Source organism: Arvicanthis niloticus, chromosome 18 (genome assembly GCF_011762505.2).
Source record: "Arvicanthis niloticus isolate mArvNil1 chromosome 18, mArvNil1.pat.X, whole genome shotgun sequence".
Taxonomy (NCBI): Eukaryota; Metazoa; Chordata; class Mammalia; order Rodentia; family Muridae; genus Arvicanthis; species Arvicanthis niloticus.
The window spans coordinates 47,614,388-47,637,849 of NC_047675.1; the positions used below are offsets into that span (position 1 = coordinate 47,614,388).

Sequence of the window (23,462 nt, forward strand, 5' to 3'; positions counted from 1 at the left end):
AGGCCCGCTGTGCAGTATTCTCACCAGGTCCTCCCACTGCTCCCAAGTGGGATGTAAAAATTTTACAAACAGGGTTTTATGTTAAAAATCCCCCAGGCTGTGGGCTGGAGAGACAGCTGAGAAGTGAAAAGCACTTGTTGCTCTTCTAGGAACTCAGGGGTCAGTTTGGAGCATTCACACAAAGTAGCTCACAGCCATGCATCCTGAGCATCTGACACCCTCTTCTGGCTTCCACAGGCACCCAAATCCACATTCTTGCCCTACACACAACAAATAAAATACAACTTAAAAAAAAAGAAGTCAGGCGCATTTCTGAGTTCGAGGCCAGCCTGGTCTACAGAGTGAGTTCCAGGATAGCCAAGGCTATACAGAGAAACCCTGTCTCGAAAAAAACCAAAAAAAAAAAAAAAAAAAAAAAGTCAGGTGAGGTGGCACATGCCTTTAATCTCAGCACTCAGGAGGCAGCAGTGGTGGCTCACTGAATCCAAGGTCAGCCTTGTCTACAAAGCTAGCCCAGGATAGTCAGTGCTCTGTTACACAGAGAAATTGCCTCAAGGTTCCCAGCAAACACACCCACAGAGAAAGTCAACACTGAAAGTCTCCTGCTTCGAAGCCACCATTCCCAAGAACTCAGATGCGGCACTCAGGGCACATCACAAGGGTGCTACTCAGGTCTTCCCTTGCTCAATCCAGAACAAGCTTCTCAATGCTCCACTAGGCCTTTCACATGACCAACAGCCCTGCTGATGCCACTCAGGACAGCATGCTTGTCTATAGACAGTCAGCCAGAAGCTATCAATACCGTCTCCTAGACACCGCACTCTGAGGACTCACCCTTCAGGCACCCTTTTGTGTAGTCTTGTCTCATACTTTTCCGCTCTACCAGGAAGGGCAGCTCTACACTCAAGTCTCCTTCATCCTTACTTATAAACCTGTGTAGGAAATCTCTCTAGATTGAGGAGTATACAATTTGTCAGCCCATCTCTTTGCCTTCTCCTGGCTTTCTATTACTTGTAACTTAGTAAGCAAGTTCTAGTACCAAAGTTCATGATTAAAAACAGCAAACATCAATTTCCAGGTTCAAAAGAGCCAGTCTGAGGCACAACATGACACACATGCAGGCTTCCTGAGACCAAGAGGACCCTCTGGATCAGGCTGCAGAGGGGGCCTTGATGTGCACATGGGCAAAGGCCTCTTTCAGAAGCAGGCCACATTCCAGCGTGAGTAGACAGTACAGCTACAGTCTACACAGGCACAAGCACAAGAAAGAAACTGACTGTTCTGCTCAGAGCCAAGCTCCCAGGGAGAGTTGTGGACACACTGCCATATGAGGAGTCTGGACAAGATGCTCACTGTACACCTGAAGAGCATACTCACACCTTAGTCTACTCTAGAACAGACACACAAGAGCCTGGGCATTCCTAGAGCCACCCAGTGACACAAGTCAAGGCCACTGGTAAGCTGGCTATCTATGTCCCTGGAACCATGGAGGCATAGGCCAGGCTAACAGCTTCTCAACAGGACCCCTCCAGGTCATCCTCTGCTGAGTCAGATGCCAAGGACTCAGCTCACATGTGGCAGCAGCAGTGAAGGCACCTCGACTTTGTAACTAAAACAAGGGCGGGGCTATAACAAGGTTCCACGTTCCCCTCTAGAAAGAGCCACCCTCCCAGCCAAGAGCCCATTTATATTCCAATCTCCAATAGGGTTTTCAATTGCCGTCAATCCTAAATATGGAGTTAAACAAAACAAGCCTGTCCCACTCATCCAGAAGCCTGTCTATGTATAGCACAAAGACACACGCAACAGTGTGGGCGCCAGGCTCTTAGCTCTTCTGGGCTGTGCGCAAAATGGCATTCCCACAGGGCGTGCTGCCAGCCAGTGTCCCCAACCCCAGCCCCGGGCACTGAAACAATCACAGAGGATGTCCATGCATCAGACACCGGCGCGGCTTAGAGAGTGCTCTGAGTTCCTTCAACACTACACAATGCCCACTGGTCAAGGCCATGCCAAGCTGAGCAAAGTACTCAATTCTACTAGAATTCCGTGCTCGAGGTCACAGGGTCCATCAGAGAACAGACACTTTTTTGGCTTTCCTTAAGACAGGGTTTCTCTGTGTAACAGTCCTGGCTGTCCTGGAACTCACTTTGTAGACCAGGCTAGCTCTGAAGTCACAAAGATCTGCCTGCCTCTGCCTCCCAAGTGCTGGAATTAGCATGCACCAGCACACCCGGCTTAACCACATACCCTTTACACTAGTTTTCTTCATTATGTACTGAAGGCATTAGTCCTATGAAAATGTAAAATCCCAATGCCCACCAACATGTGGCTGGCTCACTGGTCTGTGGAATCAAACACTGCACAGTACAACAGGGCAAATTTGAAAACCCCACGCGGAGTGACACACACAGACACCAAAGACCACAGTATTTCAGAATTCTACCCGCAGCCACAAGAGGGAAACTCAGATGACGTGGAGGCTGGGTGACTGAGGAGCAGAGTGGTTTCTTTTTAGGGGCTAGAAATCCTTTAGACTGACGTAGCAGTGTTGCCGTGCACAAGTGAATACACTAACAACACCCAATCATATACTCTATTTACAATTGTTTATATAGGCGGTGTTACAAAGTGTGCATTCTTAAGCCTTTCTGTGTATAAGTGGAAATCAGGTTGAGGCTGATAAATTCCTCAGTCTCTCTCTGCTCATCTACTAAGCCAGTCCCCAATGAAACAGATTCACTATTTCAGCTGATCTTGGACCCGTCTCCTCCCTCACATCCCCCCTAGTCTACAGGCTACACTGTGTGCCCTTGTGTCTGGCTTATTATGTGAGTGATGGAATCAGCCCTTGAGGTTCTCAGGCCTGGGCATTGTGTCGGCTGTTCTTGGTTGTCACCTTGACCACATCTGGAATTAATTAAAACCCATGTTGTTGAGTGCACCTGTGAAGGATTTTTCCTAAAGGGGAAGACCCAACTAAATCCAGGCCATACCTTCTGGTGGCCGCCTAGACAAAAGGCCACAGAAGAAGGAAGCTTTTCTTTCTGTCTGGTCGTGGTCACTCTCACTAGCAAGTTCATTCCTTTGCTGGTACTTGAGCTGCTGCTCTGAGTCTAACATGGACTGAAGACCATGAGACATTCAGGCTTGCAGACCAAACAACTATTAAGGCTCTGAAGACTTTCCATCAGGAAACAGCCATTGTTGAAACAGCTGGACCACAGACTAAGCCTGTCTAATAAATCCTGTTCTTACAGACAGACTCATTCTATCAGCAGTTCCTCTAACAACCCTGACACAGCTGTCAGGCACTTTACCTACCGAGTACAAATCTTGAACTGTTTAAAGGGTGGTCATAGCTCACATAGACCACTCTGCAATAAGAGCTGCCATAAAGCCTACTGCAGTGGGCATGAAACTCAGGTTTCCAATACTAGGTCTGAGGAGGCTGAGGCAGGAGGACTGCTGTGAATGCAAAGCCAGTCTGGCCTAGAGAGTGAAAGTCTGCTTCAAAAAAAAAAAAAAAAATCACAACAGAAATAGACCGCAACAAGCAACAACAAACTATCAAGAGGGCTCTCCAGAGCATGGCCTCAGTCCTCCCCAGGCTGGACACATACCCAACAAGGGAAACGGTTTCTGTTGTCCTTGCTGGCTCTGAGTCTATCGGTGTCCCAGCCTTCTCATTTTCTGATTAGACTTCACACACAGGGAAAGATGTCAACCAGCACCAGCTTCCTGTCATGGGGCAGGAGGGGCAGTACTGCACATGGCCTGGTGACCAGACCTCGGCTCTGAGTCAGCACTTGCTGCTGCTGAAAGAGAAGGGAGGGGACCACTGTCAAAGCATTCTGCTTGTCCTCCACTGCAGGGGAGTCAGGTCTTGCCTTGATGTCTGTGTACTCCCCCCCGCCCCCCAGATAGGGTTTCTCTGTGTAGCCCTGGCTGTCCTGGAACTCACTCTGTAGACCAGGCTGGCCTCGAACTCAGAAATCCGCCTGCCTCTGCCTCCCAAGTGCTGAGATTAAAAGCATGTGTCACCACTGCCCAGCTGTGTGTGTGTGTGTGTGTGTGTGTGTGTGTGTGTGTACTTCTTTATGACTCACAGGCATGCACACAGAATGTACACTGCCAAACCAGACTCAGGCCAGCTCTATGTAAATTGGGCACTGTGTGTACAGCTCTCACTCAAGACAGCCTAAAGAACTCTCCAACGGTCCTGAGCACTGCTGTGTCCCAGCACTGATGCACTGCCAGGCTCCTGTGACCGTGAGGCTTGTCCTCCTGGGAGTGAGCAGCTAGAGTGGCTTCCTGTGCATGAGTATCTGCTGACTGTCAGCAGCTACAGAAATGTGCCAATGCAGGGAAGCAGAGACTAGAGCTGCTACACTTGCCCAGATGCAGTGATGCATCCCTCCTGGGCTGCTGGGTGGTACCAGTTAGCACTGGAATAGGAATATGCTTGCCAAGCAAGCTAGAGCCAAAGAGGTATAAACCTCTGCCTGCCGTGGGACATGGCAACGTGTAGCCTCTCAGCATGCTGGGCCAAGGGAAAGGACCATGTTCACACAATAAGATACTCTACAGTAAGCCACAGGCACTAGAGTCTGCTCTCTCAAAGCCAACGTGCAGGGAAAGACTATGTTCAGACAGAATCCACTAGATGAGGTTCAAAGGCAAGCAGGGTCTGGTGGACAGAGGGAACAGGTCAGGGCACACAGGCTTCTCAGGTGACCTGATGTGAAGCGGAGTGAATCGGACTCTCCATCACAGAACCTATGCTGTGATCAGAGGTGGTGCCACACAAGCTCTAAAAACCCGTGAGACAGGCAGTTTGGGCTGGAGAACTGGCTCACTGGTTAAGAGTAGGTGTTGCTCTTACACAGGATGCGAGTTTGAAACTCAACACCTGCACGGCAGCACCATAAGACTGTAACTCCAGGCTAAGTAATCTCAAGCCTTCCTCTGGCCTCCTCAAACACTAGAGACCCAAGTGGTGCACACACAAATGTCGGCAAAACTCCCACACACATAAAATAAACTTCCTTTTTAGAAAGGTGAATCTCTTTTCATTGGTCACCCGGGCGGGCACTTGGTTTCTCTGTCCTTGCTCACCTCTCAGGATTCAACCTCACTCACTCAGTTCCTCTGACTGAAGTCTACTCCCCTAAGGGATAAAGACACACACTAAAATCAATGTATTTCAGGAAAAACAATCTACTCTAGAAATGACAAAGTGGTAAACGCTGTTCATTTTGGCTGGACCGCCTTTCCTTTTCTTTAGATCAATTTGAAGAATGACAGAAGCCAGGCAGTGGTGGCATGTGCTTAATCCCAGCACTCGGGAGGCAGAGACAGGTGGCTCTCTCCCAAGGCCAGCCTGGTCTACAGAGTGAGTTTCAGGTCAGCAGATAAACCCTATCTCTAACCCCTGTTTCCCCCCAAAATAAGAAAACCAACTGAGGCAGACCACCAGAGGCTCCTCTGTGGCCATTCTGTCAGTGCAGGGACAATCCTCCAACGCCATGCTCTGATGGCTAACTCACACCTTTAATCCCAACACTCTTCAGAAGGCAGAAACAGGCAGATCTCTGAGATCAAGGTCAGCCTGGTCTATAAAGCCAGTTCCAGGCCAGCCAGAGCTACACGGTGAGACTCTATCTCAAACAGAAAAACTGGAGGAATGAAAGATTTATGGAACTGCCCCTCTAACAAGCTGCCCTACAGGCTGCTTTGTGACGTAATTTTGAGCCTCAGATAAGACCACGGTTTATATGGAAATTCAAGAGTTTTAGAAGCAAGATCACACACTCACACAAAATAGAACCTATTTTGCCCTGAATATCCCTTTTACTAGGCTCAGAGCATCATTTTAAAATGTCTATTATTTGAAAGTATGCACCCAAGGGAGGCATGGCCACTTCTAGTCATGTCCTCCCATGCTGGGAGCCAAGACTCCTCCTGCCTGAGAACAGATGTCAGTTAAGTAAATAGCCTGAGTTAAGGAATACTTTATTTATTGCCCTTCTGCCAGGGAGAAAATATTAATCAGATAAGCAACTTAAGCAGAGAAATGTTTTAATTGCCTTCTTGTTTGTGAGAAAATATTTAGATAAGTAATTTGGGCTAGGAATTCTTGTGGGCTTAGAGAACTTTGCAATTATGGGATGACCCTGGACCCTGACTGTTAGATGACCCTCCTGCCTGCTCGCCTTTATAACAGCAACCCGAACAATGAAGTTTAAGCACTTGATCAGACATTCAGACTTGTGCTTCTTCTTTGTGTCTCTTGTCCTGTCATTCTTTCGCCCCCTTCCCTAGGGTCTCATCGAATCCCCAAGGGCCGGGGGCACTCCCAAACACTGTTCTTTTGCATTTTATCAGGGGCCTCAACCAGTGAGGCAGGCTCGAATCAACACAAGCGGATAACCATCCCAGACCCCTAACAGGAGGTGCTTTTATGCTCTAGAGCTGGATCACGGAGACTGGCTTAGCTATCTCAGTAGGAACACTCTTGTAAACACCTGGGGGAAGAAAGCTGTGGTGAACTTCTGACTTGGCTGTGCCTGTATCAACAACTCTGGGCATCCTAAAGAGGCCAAAGTCAACTTATAAAACACCCATTACACCTGGTGATGAGGCAAATGCCTCAAAGCAGATCCCACAGGGTCTGTGTCTCAGGACACTCTCCCCTGACAATGCCAGAGGCCACACCAAGCCCGCAACTATTGGCAGAGGCTTCTCCAACAGTGACTTAGACAAAAAAAAAAAAGAAAAAAGACAGTAAAGCACATAAATAACAAAAATAACCACCTGTCCATATGCCATGAGTTTGCAGCAAAGACTGAGGGTTAAGAATGGTAACTAAGGGGCTGGAGAGATGGCTCAGAGGTTAAGAGGACTCTCCACTCCTCCAGAGGTCCTGAGTTCAATTCCCAGGAATCATGTGGTGGCTCACAACCATCTGTAATGGGATCTGGTGCCCTCTTTTGGTGTGCAGGCATACACGAAGACAGACCACTGTACACATAAAGACCAGGAGACTCTGGTCCCTGTTTCAGGCTTGCTGGTTTATCAGCAGAAAGAACAGTACCCTTACACTGTTGGCACCTAACGGGGATGAAGTCAGTAAGTCTGCCGGCAGCTAGCCATTCTGCCAGGCACGCTCCACAGCAATTCTCATGCAGATACAGAGACACTGTGATGGCATGCAGCAGCGGCAGACTTAAGCAGCAGCACCCTAAGCTGGGCTTCCTAAAAACCATGAAGGTTGCCCCATCCTCTGACCAGCTCTGCCATTTCTCCGTCTATGTGACTCAGGGCCATTTCCTGGTCCTAACATGACCGACCTCTAGCAGGATCAGCTTTACTGCAGCAGGTCTGACACACTGCTCCCTGTTCGCATTCCCAACAACGCCTCCACCACAGCTCCTCCCACCACAGCTCCTCCCACCACAGCTCCTCCCACCACAGCTCCTCCCACCACAAAGCGTAGCACCCTGTCCCCTCCTTGCCCTGCCCATAACTCAAGCCCAATCAGAACACAAGCTGTGGCCAGGGCTCAGGCTCGCATTCAGAATCTTACCGAATCTGTTCCCAGGTCTTGGTGGCCAAGTGCAGGACCCAGAGGTCCTTGTAGTGGTAGAACTGCTCGCCATCGGGAGACGCAAACTCCCCACCGAAGACCCACAGCTGCCCACCACCCTGGGGTACCACCACAGCCTGTTAAAAGAAAGCAAACAGATTAGGTGAGCCACAAGACAGCACAGCTGGCCCCAGCATGGCCAGCACCATCAGTCCCATCTGCCTAGAATCTCAGGGACTCCTCAGCCATTGTCTCCTGCCTCCAAGGGGAAGCTGCTAGAACAAACTTCCCTAGGCATACTGATTATACTCAAAGACCTAACACACCCACGTTCCCTAAACCACAAGATAAGCATCTACTGACATTCAGACAACAGGACCTATCAAATGAGCAGTTACTATAACAACTTCACATAGGTTATCAATGGACAAACATAATTTTCATTTATTAACCACAGAGAGTGTTTTATGCATGTGTGATAGTATGGGGTATAAACACGTCAGTTGTATACACATGTGTATGCAAGGCATATGCAACTGTGTGAAGTGTAGGGACAGGAGTGTAAGGTGTGTGCACATGTGAGAATGTGAGGTGTGTGCACATTTGTGTGACCTGTATGCATGTATGTGCCTATAAGCATATCACATGTGTATATGTAAAGTATGTGGACATGGATGCAAGGCATATACACCTGTGTGAGATATATATATATATATATATATATATATATATATATATATATATACACCTGTGTACGAGTGTATTGAGATTGTATGCACACATGTGGGTGTATGAGGTATATGCACGTATGTATTTGTCTAAGGTGTATGTGTGAATGTATGTGTATGTAGACATGTATGTGAAGTTTATACAGCTGTGTGAGTTCTGCACACATGTGTATGTATATGAGGTATATACACGTCATGGGGCTGCACATGCCTGTGTCCAGGTGTAGAGGCAGGAGGAGGATGCTGAGTGGCCTGTTCTATCACGCTCTCCCTTACTCTCCTTAAAACAAGGTCTTTCACTGAACCTGCTGCTAGGCTGGTGTGGCGAGCTCCAGTGATCTTCTGTCTCCAGCCCTGCCAACACTAGGGACACAGGTGTGTGTGTAACCACACCCAGTCATCTTCCTGTCTCCAGGCCTGCCAACACTAGGGATACAGGTGTGTGTGTAAGCACACCCATTTTACATGAATGCTGGGATCCTAATTCAGGTCCTCACACTTGTGCAACAAAAGCGCCATTTCCCTGGCCTGTTTCAGTCCAATGAACCGGTTCCTAGGCATCCAGCATCTACCACACATCTGAAATCCTTCAGGAAGGTGCATGAACACGACATGAAGAGTTGGTGGAATATTAACATTTATTTCCAAAGAGCTAAAGCCAAGGATTGCTGTTCGCCTGAACATTCTTTGCAAAACTAACTTTTTAAGAATAAAAACATAGATCTACCTGAAGACCCAGCTATACCATTCTTGGGCATATAACCAAAAGATGCCCACCATGCCACAGGGACACGTGCTCCACTATGTTCACAGCGGCCTTACTTGTGATAGCCAGAAGCTGGAAACAATCCAGATGCACACAAGAGAAGAATGGATACCAGAAAATGTGGTTCTTTTACACAATGAAATACTACTCAGCTATTAATATTAAGAACAAGGACATCATGAGTTTTGCAGGCAAATGGATAGAACTAGAAAATATCATCCTGAGTGAGGTAACTCAGACCCAAAAGGACAAGCATGGTATATACTGAATAATTTATAAGTGGATATTAGCCAAAAAAGTATAGAATACCCAGGACACAATCCACAGAACTCAAGAAGGTTAACAAGCCAAAGGGCCCAAGTAAGAATGCTTCATTCCCACTTGGGAGGGAGAAGAAAGCAAAGGGCAGAGAGAGGGAGGGAGGGAACTGGGTGGAAGAGGGAAGGGGGAAGGGCAGAGGAAAGGGGGAACATGATCGGGTACTGGGGGGTGGGGACCAGGAGTAAAGCCCTAAGGGCCAACAGAATGAATGGAAATATACAACCTCCAGAAGTAGGGGGCTGGGGAGATCCTCCATAATGTACCAGAGACCTGGGAGGTCAGAGAATCTCTCAAGACTTGAAGGGAGGGCCGGGCAGTGGTGGCGCACGCCTTTAATCCCAGCACTTGGGAGGCAGAGGCAGGCAGATTTCTGAGTTTGGGGCCAGCCTGGTCTACAGAGTGAGTTCCAGGACAGCTGGGGCTTCCCACTCAATCTAGACAGACAGCAGCCGTCACAGTTTCAGGGTGCACACATTACAAAGGAGGGACGGCTCGGCGGGGAAAGCACTGGCGGTGGTAGCTGAGGAGCGGAGCACAGTCCTCGAGAGAAGCCACACTTCAACAAAGCAAGCTGGGCATGGTGGCCTGGGCCTGCAATCCTAGTGCTGAGGGGGCAGAGGCAGGACAATTCCTGAGGATTGCTGGCCAGCCAGCAAGTCCCGGGTTCACAAATAAATAAGGGTCAAGGAAGTCACCAGATGTCCAACCCCATTCTCCATGGGCCCCATATACAGTAGTCACTCCCTAGTGCTGGGATTAAAGGCATGCATCCATCCCACACCCAGCTGCTGTTGAATGTAGTTAAAGAATTCAACACTACTGATTCCTACAAGAACCTCCCAGGTCAGGACAGACTTCCTGAAACCAGAGCACAGGCTAAGGCTGTGTACCTCAGAACAATCCATACTACTCTCAAGAGACAAATCCTTAGAGCTGGTCTGGCTACAGGCACTTTCCCTGTCAGTCAGAGTCTGATCCTGCCCTAAGCAACCCACAGGCACTTCCCCAGACCCTCACTGCTGCACTTGGTTTGAAATGAACAAAAAGCAAAGAGCAAAAGCAGAACAGAACAAAAAAGCGCTTGAAAACACACATGACACACTGCAGCAATTCCCGAAAAACCATGTAAACAGGTGCAACCACCCTTCCCTCTGGGTCAGACAGAACCAGAACGTGGCTATGGGACTGGGTATAGGCTGGTACACCACACAGGTTCAGAGGAGGACAGCCCCACCAAGGCCATCCACACAGCCATCCAGCGTGTGTGCACTGTAAATACACATACATGCTCTGTGCTCCATTTTATATCAATGCCTCCAAAACAAAACACAACACAGGCCTCTCATGTCAGCCTCACCCTTCTGCTGAGGGAGCCCAAGCACTACCCAAGCCAGACAACCTCAAAACAGAGGCCGAGTAAGTCACTGCTGCGTCCCAGCACCAGAGGGCACCCAGCCCCAGAGGAGGCAGAACTAGGACTGCTGGCCAGGGGGTTCTCCTTCGCAGGCACTCAGCATGCACTAATCTTTCATCCACAGCTCACCGCCACAGAGGCCGGCGGAAACCCAGCTATCACGCCAACCAACTGAGCCTTAGCCTTCACGAGAGGAATCCTGCTTACTGCCTTTCTCCCCACGGCTTGCTCAAGTTGCTTTCTTATATGACACAGGACCACCTGCCCAGGACCAAGACCAGCCATAGTGATCTGACCCTACCACATCAATCACTCATCAAGAAAATGACCCACAGATGTGCCCACAGGACAATCTGAGAGAGGCACTTCCTCTCAGAGGTCTCCTCTTTCCAGGTGACTCTAGCTTATGCCAACCTGAGAAAATCAACCGGCACCAAGAGAAAACGCACTTCAAGGGCATTCTGGTCAGGATCCCTTTGGGGAAACAAACTCTCAAGAGGCAGACAGCCTTCACTCTCCTTCTGACATCAAGCCTCCCTGTCTGCTGCCTGCAGCCTCCAGAGTCAACACAGAAGAGCCGTCCTCAGCGTCCACCCACATCCATCCTCCCCCTGCCAGGCAGGAAAGGAGGACAAACTGTCGGTGCTGGATGGAGAGCTACAGAGCCGGGAGACACCTGACACTGGGAGCAGCTTTCCTGGGAGGCAGAGCGGCTCTTACCTGCTCTCCTTTGTGTCTGCAGAAAGAGCTAAAGATGAATTTATAACATACAGTTTATCCGAAATAATTCCATTCCCTCCACATTCTGACCCACTCCTGAACACTGCACTGTGCTGTGGTCAGCACCAGCCCAGCCTCAGGGCACACTGGATGCTCTAACCAAAAAGGTGCTGTTGTACACTGTGTCATAACACACAGCAGTGCCTTCCATCAGCACAGCATTCGAAGCAGCGGCTCCATCCCTCCTCAGATTAGTGTACTGAAACTCAGTAAGGAGTCCAGGGGAGATGGCAGAACCCAGGCTGGCAGCTCCAGCCTCATTCCATCACACAGGAGGCTTAAGGCAAGAGAAGGCCGTGAGTTCAAGACTAGCCTGGGCCACAGAGATCCTATCTCAAAGGCCCAGAAGGATGTCAAAGGGAGGCAGAAGATAGCCTCCCGTATGCAGATGACTCCACCGTCAGTTCTGGCCTTACCTGATGAGCACAGCGCCTGGGAGGTGGGCCAGGGATGTCAACTTTTGTCCAGGTGTCCTTCCTGATACTGTAGACGTAGAGTTCATTATACATGAAGGTCTGCAGAAAGGAAGTGGATCATTAATGCCACAGATGGCACGCAGCCAGGTACAGCGGCAGGGAGCATGCTCCGCAGGAAGCTTGTACACCGACCCAAACCAGTGCAGACAGGCCATGTGTAAGCCCAACAACTGTCACGAGGACACGACAGATGCTCCGGACTTGCCACAGGCTTAAGTCTCAATAAACTTATGACTAGGTAAAAATGCCAATTAGAACACGCACTGTGCGTGCCTAAGGCACCAAACCTCCCCCCCCTCAGCCCAGCCCACCTTAACATGGACCCAGAACATTAGCCTCAGCCTGTGGGTGGGCGCCACCTCACACGCCACTGTTTCTTAAAGAGCACTGCCTGTCCCAGAACAGCACGGCCGCATGGCCCCACCAGCATCCCTTCCTTACTCTACGCTCAGAGCTCACAGAGCAAACAGTACAAGTCAAGGACCCCGTGTCAGTGTGCCGACTGACTCCTCAGGCCCCAGAGCCTCTGCTGCATGGCACAGCATTCCTGTCACTCTGAACTTGAGGAAGTTTAAGTGCGTGAAAACACAGCAAGCTGGACAGTGAGATGACTGGAGCTTGTGGCAGGCACTGGAGCCCACGCTTCTGACTGCTTTCCTTCTAGACTCCAATTTCACTAACAACTCTGAAGGCTGGCCCGAGAGCACACCGTCACAGACTGCATGCATAGCGTGGGCAAAGCCCAGGACGAGCCCAGCATCACATGGCATAACAGAAGCAGCCCTGGGACAGCGCATGGTGCACACGGCCCAACGGAGCAAGGCTCTGCTGATGAGAAGAGGCAGTGAAGCCACTGCTGCGGGTCCCTAAGGGATTCTGGTGACTAGCCACTCACACCCCGCCTCAGGCTTGACACTTAACATGTGGGAGTGCAAGAGGGAGTGACAGGACATTTATGTCACCAACTTAAATTTACGTCAAAGGAGCCCCAAAAGGTTGGGAGAAAAGAAAAACATATACTTTACTTTTTGGCCATTGAAATATTCACCTCCGAAAAGGATTAATTCATCTTTCTCAGGATGAGCAGACAGGGAGGCATTTAACCTGCAAGACAAAAGCCACAAAGGAGCAATATCAGAGAACATGATACCAAGCTAAGCAGACTCCCTTTCTTCCCTACCCCCCCTCAGAGCACAGGACCAAGACCCACCCTGCAGCCTGCAGCCCCACACCAAGCTCATGCTCGCAGAGAGCCCTGGGACTAGGCAAGCTCCCTTAGAATTAACTAAGAAAGCACGCAGGAAGACAGTCAACCTCTAACTACCCGTGAAACTTCCTGGCCTGGCCTGGAAGACTCTACTCTTAAAGAATGCACACCTTTAATCCCAGTAACTGGGAGACAGAGGCTGCCAGATACTGAATTCTGACACCAGCCTGGTCTACAGAGAGTTCCTGAACAGCCAGGGCTACACAGAGAAACCCTGTCTCGAAACACCCCCACCCAAAATAGGGAAACAAAGCTTGCTCACTTACCGTGGGGAGGGTGGAGGACATAGTGTCTCTGTGACCTGGGTCTTTTTGGCATCCAAGGTCTGAAAATGGGCTATGAGGGCCTCCAGGTCTTCCTAAGGATACAAACGTAGTTATACGTGAGACTGCCTAACCTGTCTCAGAGTCAAAGGCACAGTCAGCTTTTGTCCCATTGGTCTGGCTGGACTGGGATCCAATCACATTTGAGTGCTAACATGGATCTGAAAACAGAAAGATGCTGACACATTCAGGAAAATACTCATCGTGACACTAGCAGCAGCATCTACACCATCTACAGCCCTGTAGATGTAGATGCATGCACACCCTCCTGCCAACCAAGAGTTTTCTATGAAGGACATCACACCCTGGCTACACTGCCCCCAATGGCCTCTGACAACCTGTTTGTGCCAACGGCCTGTCTTGCTGTCTACACGGCTGCGCCTGGAATTCTTCTTGCCCACTGGTTTCCAGCTCCTATTCCCATGCTAACATAGGCGCTCCATGAGAGCAGGCCTTGAGTCCTTTAGACCAGTGCCTGAATGATGGGGTCAGTGCTGACCTGGGGGTCCACCACATGACAACCCCTACTTCCCAGCCGTCACCATAGACCTGGACACTAAGGTAACAAGCATGCTGGACATCGCTGAGACCGAGCCTTTCCACACGCACACAGTGCCTGCTCCCCTGAGTTTACTAGGGTGTCCTAGTCTGCCTTCTACTGCTGTGATCAAAAGCAACTGGGGAGGAGAGGGTTTATCTCATCTTACAGCTTACAGTCCACCGTGAAAGAAAGTTAGAGCAGGAACCCAAAGGAAGCGGGCAGGAAATGAAGCAGATGCCAAGGAGGAAAAGCTGCTTACTGGCTAGTTTTCTGTAGCTTGCTCAGCTTGCTTTAACAAGCCAGTGCCACCTGCCTACGTTTGAGTTAGATCCTCCAATATCAATCAGTAATCAAGACAATAACCCCACAGATTTGCCTGGAAGCAGGTTTTTAAAATTTTATTATTTCATGTGTGTAGGTATCTTGCTTGAAAGTGTGTCTGTGGTGCCCAGAAAGGCCAGACAACTGTGAGCTCCCAGGCAGGTACACACAAGTAACATGCGCTCTTAACAGCTGAGCCATCTCTCCAGCTCCACACAGGTCAACGGTATGGAGGTACTTCTTAAGTTGAGGTTCCCTCTTCCAAGATTACGAGGATGGGAGCCCAGGAAGTTCTGTGCCTGGCAGACCACTGAGTTAACCTTAGTCATCATAGCTGCCTCCATAATTTTAGGTTAGAAAAGACCTAAGACAACAGCAAGCATGGCACTTAGCCGGAAGTTCGACACGGATCACCTGTAGCTCCTGGGATAACGAATGCCTTTGATAATATGACAGTGACGATCACAACCAACTGTTCTGAAACACCACACAGTTCCAGAGACTTGTTTGGTTATTAAATTCTACTTATACCTCCTGCTGCTGGTGGCACACGCCTTTAATTCCAGCACTCGGGAGGCAGAAGCAGTGGGAGTTCTCTCAGTTCGAGGCCATCCAGGTCTACAGAGAGATTACCAGGACAGACAGAGAAACCCTGTCTCGAAAACGAACAAACAAACCCCTAAAACTACTTATGGCTCACTCCCTAAAGCTGCTGGAAGAAAATCTGCTCTCCTTTGGGGGACCGGGGGGGGGGGGAGTGAAAAAAGACGCAGGACTGTTACTGCTTTATTCCTGGAACGCAGACCTGGACAAAGCAGGAGTCATTCAACTTCAGTTCTCCGCCACTAAACCCCACCACGCTGCTTCACTCTGCCTACAGTTAGGGAGGCAAGCGGAACTGAACAGGAAGAGGGAGCCAAGGGGTAAACGAGGAGTCTCGGGGCTGCAAAGGGACCCGGGACAAAAGGAGAGGCCTGAAGGCACTAGGCTAGGCGTCTGCGGGCCACCCAGGGACCCCGGGCACAACCCTGGCTCCGGGTCTCCCGCCCGCAGTGTCTCGCCGCTCCACGCCCGCCCCTCCGGGTCCCGCTCACCTCCTCCTTCCGCGAGCGCTTGGACACCTTCTTCTCTATCTTGGCGGCTGTCTTCTCCGCGCCGCGGCCCTTCTTCTCTTTCTTTCCCTTCTTGCCCATCGCGCCGGTTCCGAAGCAGCAAGCGGAGACAACGGAAGGGAAATGAATGACGATGTTCTGCCCGGCCGGAAACGAGAGGCGCGCTAGAAGAGGGTCACTTCCTGTCCGTTTCTCTGGTGGTCCGTGGAGCAGCCGACTCCACCAGTGATTTGGGTCCGCCCGCCCGTGCGTCCCAGGCCACGTTAGTCATGTGTCCGCTCCTCGGCAACACCAGCAAACTGGAAACTATAAACTAGAGCGAGCAAGAGGTCTCATTCCGCAGAGGCGTTTCCATGTACTCAGGGATTCCTGACCTGAGTTAAGGCAGCCCCTTTTCCTACCCCAAGTAAAATGTGCCAGGAGCTGTCAGGCTCTCCAGCAGTGCCCTTGCCCTTCAGCCGGCGTGACTCCACTGGACCAGCATGTCTCTCCACTGGGACACCGGGGCTGGTGATGTGTATCTACATTCCCAACGGTGCTTGATTTACGGTCTGGCAAAGACATGATAGAAAAATATGCTCCCGGGTTTGATTCAAATGGGAGAGTGGAAGAGGGACCCGCGGTCTGAAAGAGCAGAGAAAATATGTGCATTGCCTAGAGGGTGTCGTCTCTGAGCTGTAATCAAGGAATGGCACAAAGTAAGGACAAGGGCAAGCAAAATATTGGCAAAGGAAACACAAAGACGAGGAAATAATCTTCTTTCTCTGTGGGAACGCTGCCAAAGCACAGCCTTTAAAGAAACTGCCTTGGATCAGGCCAACCACTAATCATTGAAGCTCTGAGGAGGCGTGAGCTCCCAACTCAGTTCCAGATTTTTCCATAAACCTAGTTCTTAAGAAGAAAAATTACTTTTGAGGAAAACAACGGTGTTGTGTGGTTTCTTTCTTTTTTCTTTTTTTCCTGAAGAGATACACAGAAACGCCGGGCAGTGGTGGCGCACGCCTTTAATCCCAGCACTTGGGAGGCAGAGGCAGGCAGATTTCTGAGTTCGAGGCTAGCCTGGTCTACTGAGTGAGTTCCAGGACAGCCAGGGCTACACAGAGAAACCCTGTCTCCGAGAGAGAGAGAGAGAGAGAGAGAGAGAGAGAGAGAGAGAGAGAGAGAGAGAGAGAGAGAGAGAGACACAGAACTTTTCACCCCAAACAGGATGTTAACAGATAAAAGAAATGTGCTCACTTTGGCAGCATATATGCTAACATTGGAATAATACAGAGATTATTAGCATTGTCCCTGGGAAAGGATGACACGCAAATTCGTGAAGTGTTCCATATTTTTCTTTCTTTTTTTTTTTTTTTTTTTTTTGAGACAGGGGCTTTGGCTGTCCTGGAACTCACTCTCTAGAGCAGGCTGGCCTCAAACTCACAGGAGACCTGCCTGCCCCTGCCTCCCAAGTCCTGGGATTAAAGGGGTATGCCACTGCTCAACTGCGTTCCTTATTTTTCAAAGCCAAAATTGAGATTGTCTTCAGAAAGCTCATCTAGGCTAGAACCTATCTGTAGTGTTGTCCGAGGTGTGCATCCCTTAACAGTCCTACCTCGATCCCAAAGGAAAGCCAATCAGGAAGTATTTTTATCATCAAAGGCCACTGTTTGTGTGTGTGGTAGTAGGGTATCTATGCAGAGTTTGGTGAGGGGAGAGAATCTGATCAAAACACACACACATTCATATATATATATATATATATATATATATATATATATATATATACTGGGTGGTAATAGTGCAAGCCTTGAATCCCAGAACTCAGGAGGCAGAGACAGGTGGATCTCTCTGAGTTCAAGGCCAGCCTGATCTATAGAGTTCCAGGACAGCCAAGGCAACACAGAGAAACCCTGTCTCAAAAAACAGATAGATAGATAGATAGATAGATAGATAGATAGATAGATAGATAGACAGACAAACAGATAAATTTAAAAGACCAAAGAAATTATTTCAAGTCCAGCTTGTTGAAGTTCTGAGTTGTTTGTTTTTACAGGAGCATGGGTGACTCTAAGGCAGCCATGTCTCATAAAAGTCCCACCTAGCATGGGTGGATGATGATTTATAAACACTATATCACTGGTGTCCCAGGCAACCTTCCATCTCCTGTACAGCCTGGCACTAAACCCCTTGCAGCTGAGGAGGCAGGAGGGAGGATAGGCTGGAATCTCCAGTGAGCGTCTGTGATACTCCCCCGTCCTTTTGCAAGAGAATATGAAAAGTCCCAATTGTGTAAGAGCCTATTAACGTTCTCTGCTGTTCACAATATATAACAGTGTTCCTTCTTCAGGCCTCTGAAAGGGAGAAGATATTCTCTGTGGAAGATTTAGAAAGACCTGGAAGTTACAGGGATTAATGCTTTTATTATCTGAAAGAACCCTGAAGCTAAATTGGGAAGCTCTTGATACAGGTCACAATGATTCACCAGAGGTTAAAATTTTCATTACTAGGAAAGACACAGAATAAAACAGCTTTGATTTGTTTTTTTTTCTTTTCCTTTGTGTGTGTGTGTGTGTGTGTGTGTGTGTGTGTGTGTGTGTGTGGTTGTTTGTTTTTTTTAACAACAAGCTTTTCTGTGTAACTCTGGCTGTTCTGGAACCCTCTCTGTGGACTAGGCTGATTTTGAACTCAGCTATCCAGTGACCTCTGCCTCCTGAGTGCTGGAACTAAAAGGCATGAGCCACCACTGCCCAGCCAAAACAGCTCTGATATCAAGATGGAGACAGGAATATCATGCCTAGAGGACAGAGTTCTACAAAAGGAAAAAAAAAGAAAAAGAAATGGAGGAACCATATAAAGGGTCTGCTGATCTCCAAGACTGCTTGCAGATCATGTGTGATGGTAAAGGGGAGAAAATAATCACCTGATCAGAGATAGAGAGAGCTGAGCCTCCACACACCTGCAGTGGTCTGCACCCTGCCCATTGCTCAAGTGAACCACTGTTTCCTAACAAGCTTTAACCTGAAACATCCCTAATCCTCCTCACTGTTCTGAAAATATTAGGTAACCCCTGAGCACCACACTTAACACATCACATCAGTCCAACTATACACACACACACACACATATACATATATATACATATATATACGTATATATACATACATATATATGTGTGTATATATATGTATATATATTATACTTCAGGCCTGTGTAAGGGAGACTGTATTCTCTGTGGAAGATTTAGAAAGATCTGGAAGTTTCAGGGATTAATCCTTTTATTATCTGAAAGAATCTCGAAGCTAAATTGGAAAGCTCTTGACGGTACATGTCACAGTGATTCACGGGAGGTTGAAACGTTCATTACCAGGAAAGAAATGGAACAGAACAGATAGCGTGAGGTCAGAATCCCAAAATAGTGAAAAGATTAAGTACCGAGTTCTATTTTAGTAAAATTCACATCTTTGAAATTTTAATAGATTGTCTTAAATGTAACTCGTCACCTTTTATGTTCGTGGCAGGGCGCCCTCTGCTGTCTTCAACTTGAAGTTGAGGAGAAAGAAAAGTCCACTAACAACAAAGGACTTGAAAAGGACGCTGACTGCTAACCACCTTCACCACAAATAACCAATGTGATTGGAAGGGCTGAGTCGCTTCATTTAACATTAACTGGAAGTTCTACAGCGTGAGGCCTCATTTCAGGCCACGGGCGGCACACCAGAGAGCAGGCTTTCTTCTGTCCAGACAGACGAACGTATGAAGACATCCGCTAGAGGAGTCAAGTGCAATGTGGAAATGAGAAAGGGGTGGGTGGGGATAGAAAGATGGCTCGGCAGCTAAGAGCACTGGGTCAGTCCCCCAGCACCGACGTAGTGATTCACAACCATCTCCGTTCCGGGGATCTAGCGCCCTCTCCTGGCTTCCTCGGGCACTGCACCTGCAGCCCATGGTGCACAGACATGGGCAGAGGCAAAACACGCATACATATAAAACAGGAATAAACCTTTTTGGAAAGAAGCTGGATGATGGTGGTTCATGTCTTTAATCCCAGTACTCAAGAGGCAGGCGGATCTCTGGGTTCAAGGCCAGCCTGGTCTACATAGTGAGTTCCAGGACAGCCAGGGCTACACAGAGAAACACTCTTTCTTTCTTTCTTTTTTTAAAGATTTATTTATTTTTTTATCTATATGAGTACACTGCAGCTGTCTTCAGACACACACTAGAAGAGTTCATTGATTCACATTACAGATGGGCGTGAGCCACCATGTGGTTGCTGGGAATTGAACTCAGAACCTCTGGCAAAGCAGCCAGTGCTCTTAACCACTGAGCCATCTCTCCAGCCTGAAACCCTCTTTTGAGAAAGCAAAATAAAAATAAGAAGAAGAAGGAAAGAAAGAAAGAAAAAAGAAAGAAAGAAAGAAAGAAAGAAAGAAAGAAAGAAAGAAAGAGACAGAGAGAGAAAGGAAGGGAGAGAGGGAGGGAGGGAGGGGGCTGAAATACAAACCCATGTAGCAGATGTTATGTCTCCCTCCCTAACTGTTTAGGGAGGGTGTAAATCCAGTTGTGCATTGCAATGAAAGCTAAATTCTTCCACTTTAAAGCCTTATTTAATGACCTACTATCTGGAGATCTCTGTGTTATCCAGGGCCCAGTGCATTCCAGGCAGGTGCTAGCCACAGGCTCTGCTCCCAGGGCCCAGTGCATGCCAGGCAGGTGCTAGCCACAGGCTCTGCTCCCAGGGCCCAGTGCATGCCAGGCAGGTGCTAGCCACAGGCTCTGCTGCTCGCCTGCATCCCAGCCTCTCCCATTGTCTTTTTGCTACTTATGTCTAGTTTCTGCTTTTGTAGTTGGAGAACACACTGTTGCTTCTGGTCCCTTCCAATGTGTCCGTGAGTTAGAGGGTGTTCAGTGTGCTCCTAGGGTGGCTGATTCTGCCACTGTCTTCTCCAGGTGTCATGTGTGGTTGATTAATTAACTGGTTGATTGGAATCTCTTGTTTAGATCTTCTATGCCCATAGTTCTCAACCTTCCCAATGCTGCCACCCTTTAATACAGTTCCTCATGCTGTGGTGACCCCCAACCATACAATTATTTTTGACCCCTGTAAAAGGGTCATGCACCCCCCCAAGGGATCTGGACCCACAAATTGAGAAACACTTCTTTATGGCCTTATATATTATTGTTGTTGAATTCTTCTACTTGTTTGAGTCAAACCCAGAGTCGGGAAATATCATTTCCTACCATAGGAAAGATGTATTCATTTATTCTTTGTAAACAGTAAGAATATGCTTAAAGTGTGCACACGTGGCTAAGCTGGAACAGACTGCTGTTAGGAAACAGAAAGGACACACACTTGCCCTGGCCTCTGGGAGGACACACCAGCTCAGGCTGGAGAATGGAGGAGAATAACGGAGAATAATGGAGAGAGTTCATGAGCAAGGCAGTTCCAAACTGGAAATCTGTGTGGAAATGAGTGCATGTGTGCAAGTGAGTGCATATCTGTGTGAGTGTGTGTGTGCAAGTGAGTGCATGTGTGTGCATGTGTGTGAGTACATGTGAGTGCATGTGAGTGCATGTGTGTGCAAGTAAGTGCATGTGTGTGAGTGCATGTGTGTGCATATGAGTGCATGTGTGTGCATGTGTGTGAGCACATGTGAGTATATGTGTGTGCAAGTGAGTGCATGTGTGTGAGTGCATGTGTGTTCAAGTAAGTGCATGTGTGTGAGTGCAAGTGAGTGCATGTGTGTGCATGTGTGTGTGTGAGTACAGTTCTGAAGGAGGCCAAAGGGGACACTAGACCTGCAGGACTCAGGTCCCCTGGAAGAGCAGTCAGTGCTCTCAACTGCTAAGCCATCTCTCCAGTGCCAGTAAGTCATCTTCTTTTAATAAATATTTTTAAACTTCTTGCCATAGAGTTGCACGTGGTTTCCTTCTAAATAAAAGAATAAGATAACAAATAAAAGAATAGAATTAAATATGCATCAGCCTAGATGTCTGTTACAAGGCCACTACCACATCTGCAAAAACACTTCTACCCCCAGAAACTTCCCTGTGCTCTTCTCTAGTTGTCCCCTCTGTCTCAGGGCACTCACAACCCCAGGCGCTCAAGGGCAGTGATTACTTACCTTTTTCAGGATGTGAGAAATGGAGTCATAAAGAGAACGTCTTTGGGGAGGACATTTATGGGACTGTGGTTTCTTTCACTGAACCTGATTGTTTTGAGAGTTACAGGTTTACCCGTGAGTGTTACTGACTGTTTCAATAGTCTATTCTCTCCCCCTCTCTCTTTCTCTCCCTCTCCTCCCCTCCCCCCTTCTCCTTCCTTCCCTCTGCCAGCCCCCTCTTGTGAATCAAACTCAGGGTCTCCTGGATGCTAGACAGACACTCTAGCACTGCATCTCCATCAAGTCTTGCCAGTTCTCTGTGTGCAAACAGACCATGCTGTGTTTATATTGTATGTGCCACTTGTGTGTTTGAGCTGCGAGCTGCTTCCAACTTGAAGGTGTATTACTAAAATTTCTGTTTTGAACAATCTGGACATGACCTTTTGTTTTGTTTTCGAGACAGGGTTTCTCTGTGTAGCCCTGGCTATCCTGGAACTCACTATGTAGACCAGGCTAACCTCGAACTCAGAAATCTGCCTGCCTCTGCCTCCCAAGTGCTGGAATTAAAGGTGTGCGCCACCACTGCCTGGCCTCTGGGCATGACTTTTATAGACATGTGCTTTTGTTTCTCTTGGGTAGGTGCTTAGGAGCAGAGTGGCTAGGTCATAGCTAGTTGTGTGTGTGTGTGTGTGTGTGTGTGTGTGTGTGTGTGGTGTGTGGTGTGTGTGTGTGTTCATGTAATCTTTTAACTGCCCATCCATTTTTCCAATGTGACTAATAGGTTTTCTTCACTGAAGAAATAAGCCAATTTGAGCTGAATTCAATGTTTAAAAGGCAGGTTTATTTGGGAATGGGCTCCTGGGTGACTTCCCAGCCTCAGGGGAAGAGAACAGACAGGCAGACCTATGGAAGGGAGGTTGTTGACAGACTGTAAGCAAGGGAAAATGACTTGTCTGCTACATGCTGGGCTTGTTGGGGGCGATGCTGGGGAGAGGCTTGAGTGGCTGGTGACTTCAAGTGAGGGGGGTTGGGACAGCTGTCAGGAATGAGGGACTGGGCCATTTGTCCCCTTCCTGTTCAGAGGCTTTCTGAGTGGGCAGGGTTGGAGAGAGGAAGGGAGGAATGGACTCTGTCAGACCATGTTAGGGAAGGAGGCCAGCCGGGGACTCCAAAGGAACAGTGGCCACACCATGTCACGTCCCCAGTGGCAGCAGTGGGCAGTCCTCTTAGTCGGACATTTTATCTCGTGCACACCGCGGCATCTCACCAGGGTTGGAGTTTGCTTCTCCTAATGACTAGGGATCCTGCTTGTAGTTCATTTTGAAACAATGTTCTCAGTCTGTAACTAAGACATACTCTTGGTGTTTTTTTAATCTTATAAAGTGAAGAAAAACAAAGGAAACAATGAAGGTATCTCAAAGTTCCGTGTGGCTGCCCTCCCACCAGGACCAGCCTTAGTTTGCACTGAGGGAACGTCTGCCTGGGACTGCAGGGTCTTCATTGGAGCTTTCCCCTCTGCTCAGTGATGCCAGGACCTTCTTTCCTTCACTCTTTTTTTTTTTTTTAAAGATCTATTTATTTATGTTATGTATATGAGTACACTGTTGCTCTGAGGACATTGGTTACAGATGAGCCACCATGCGGTTGCTGGGATTTGAACTCAGGACCTCTGGAAGAGCAGTCAGTGCTCTTAACCACTGAGCCACCTCTCCAGCCCCCTTCCTTCATTCTTACATTATTTGCTG

General features: G+C 48.5%; 1 protein-coding gene and 1 non-coding gene across 4 annotated transcripts in view; one reads left to right on the plus strand and one right to left on the minus strand.

The window, feature by feature from the left end:
• The window catches only part of Klhdc4 (kelch domain containing 4), a 28,922-nt gene extending 13,127 nt beyond the window's left edge, over positions 1-15,795 (minus strand). The window contains exons 1-5 of one of the 3 annotated variants that reach the window (XM_034522258.2): positions 15,617-15,795; positions 13,604-13,695; positions 13,096-13,174; positions 12,011-12,109; positions 7,586-7,722 (exon numbers count right to left, since the gene is read on the minus strand). In XM_034522258.2, coding sequence (XP_034378149.1) covers positions 7,586-7,722; positions 12,011-12,109; positions 13,096-13,174; positions 13,604-13,695; positions 15,617-15,715 — 506 coding nt within the window. In that variant the 5' untranslated portion in view covers positions 15,716-15,795. Of the gene's footprint in view, positions 1-3,620; positions 3,767-7,585; positions 7,723-12,010; positions 12,110-13,095; positions 13,175-13,603; positions 13,696-15,616 lie in introns of those variants that run through there. The other 2 variants (XM_034522259.2, XM_076915990.1) reach the window with 2 other exon arrangements.
• Positions 15,796-16,862: 1,067 nt separating this feature from the next.
• LOC117723636 (U6 spliceosomal RNA) lies at positions 16,863-16,969 on the plus strand. Its single transcript, XR_004608732.1, has one exon. It is a non-coding gene; the product is annotated as a U6 spliceosomal RNA (small nuclear RNA).
• Positions 16,970-23,462: the final 6,493 nt, after the last annotated feature.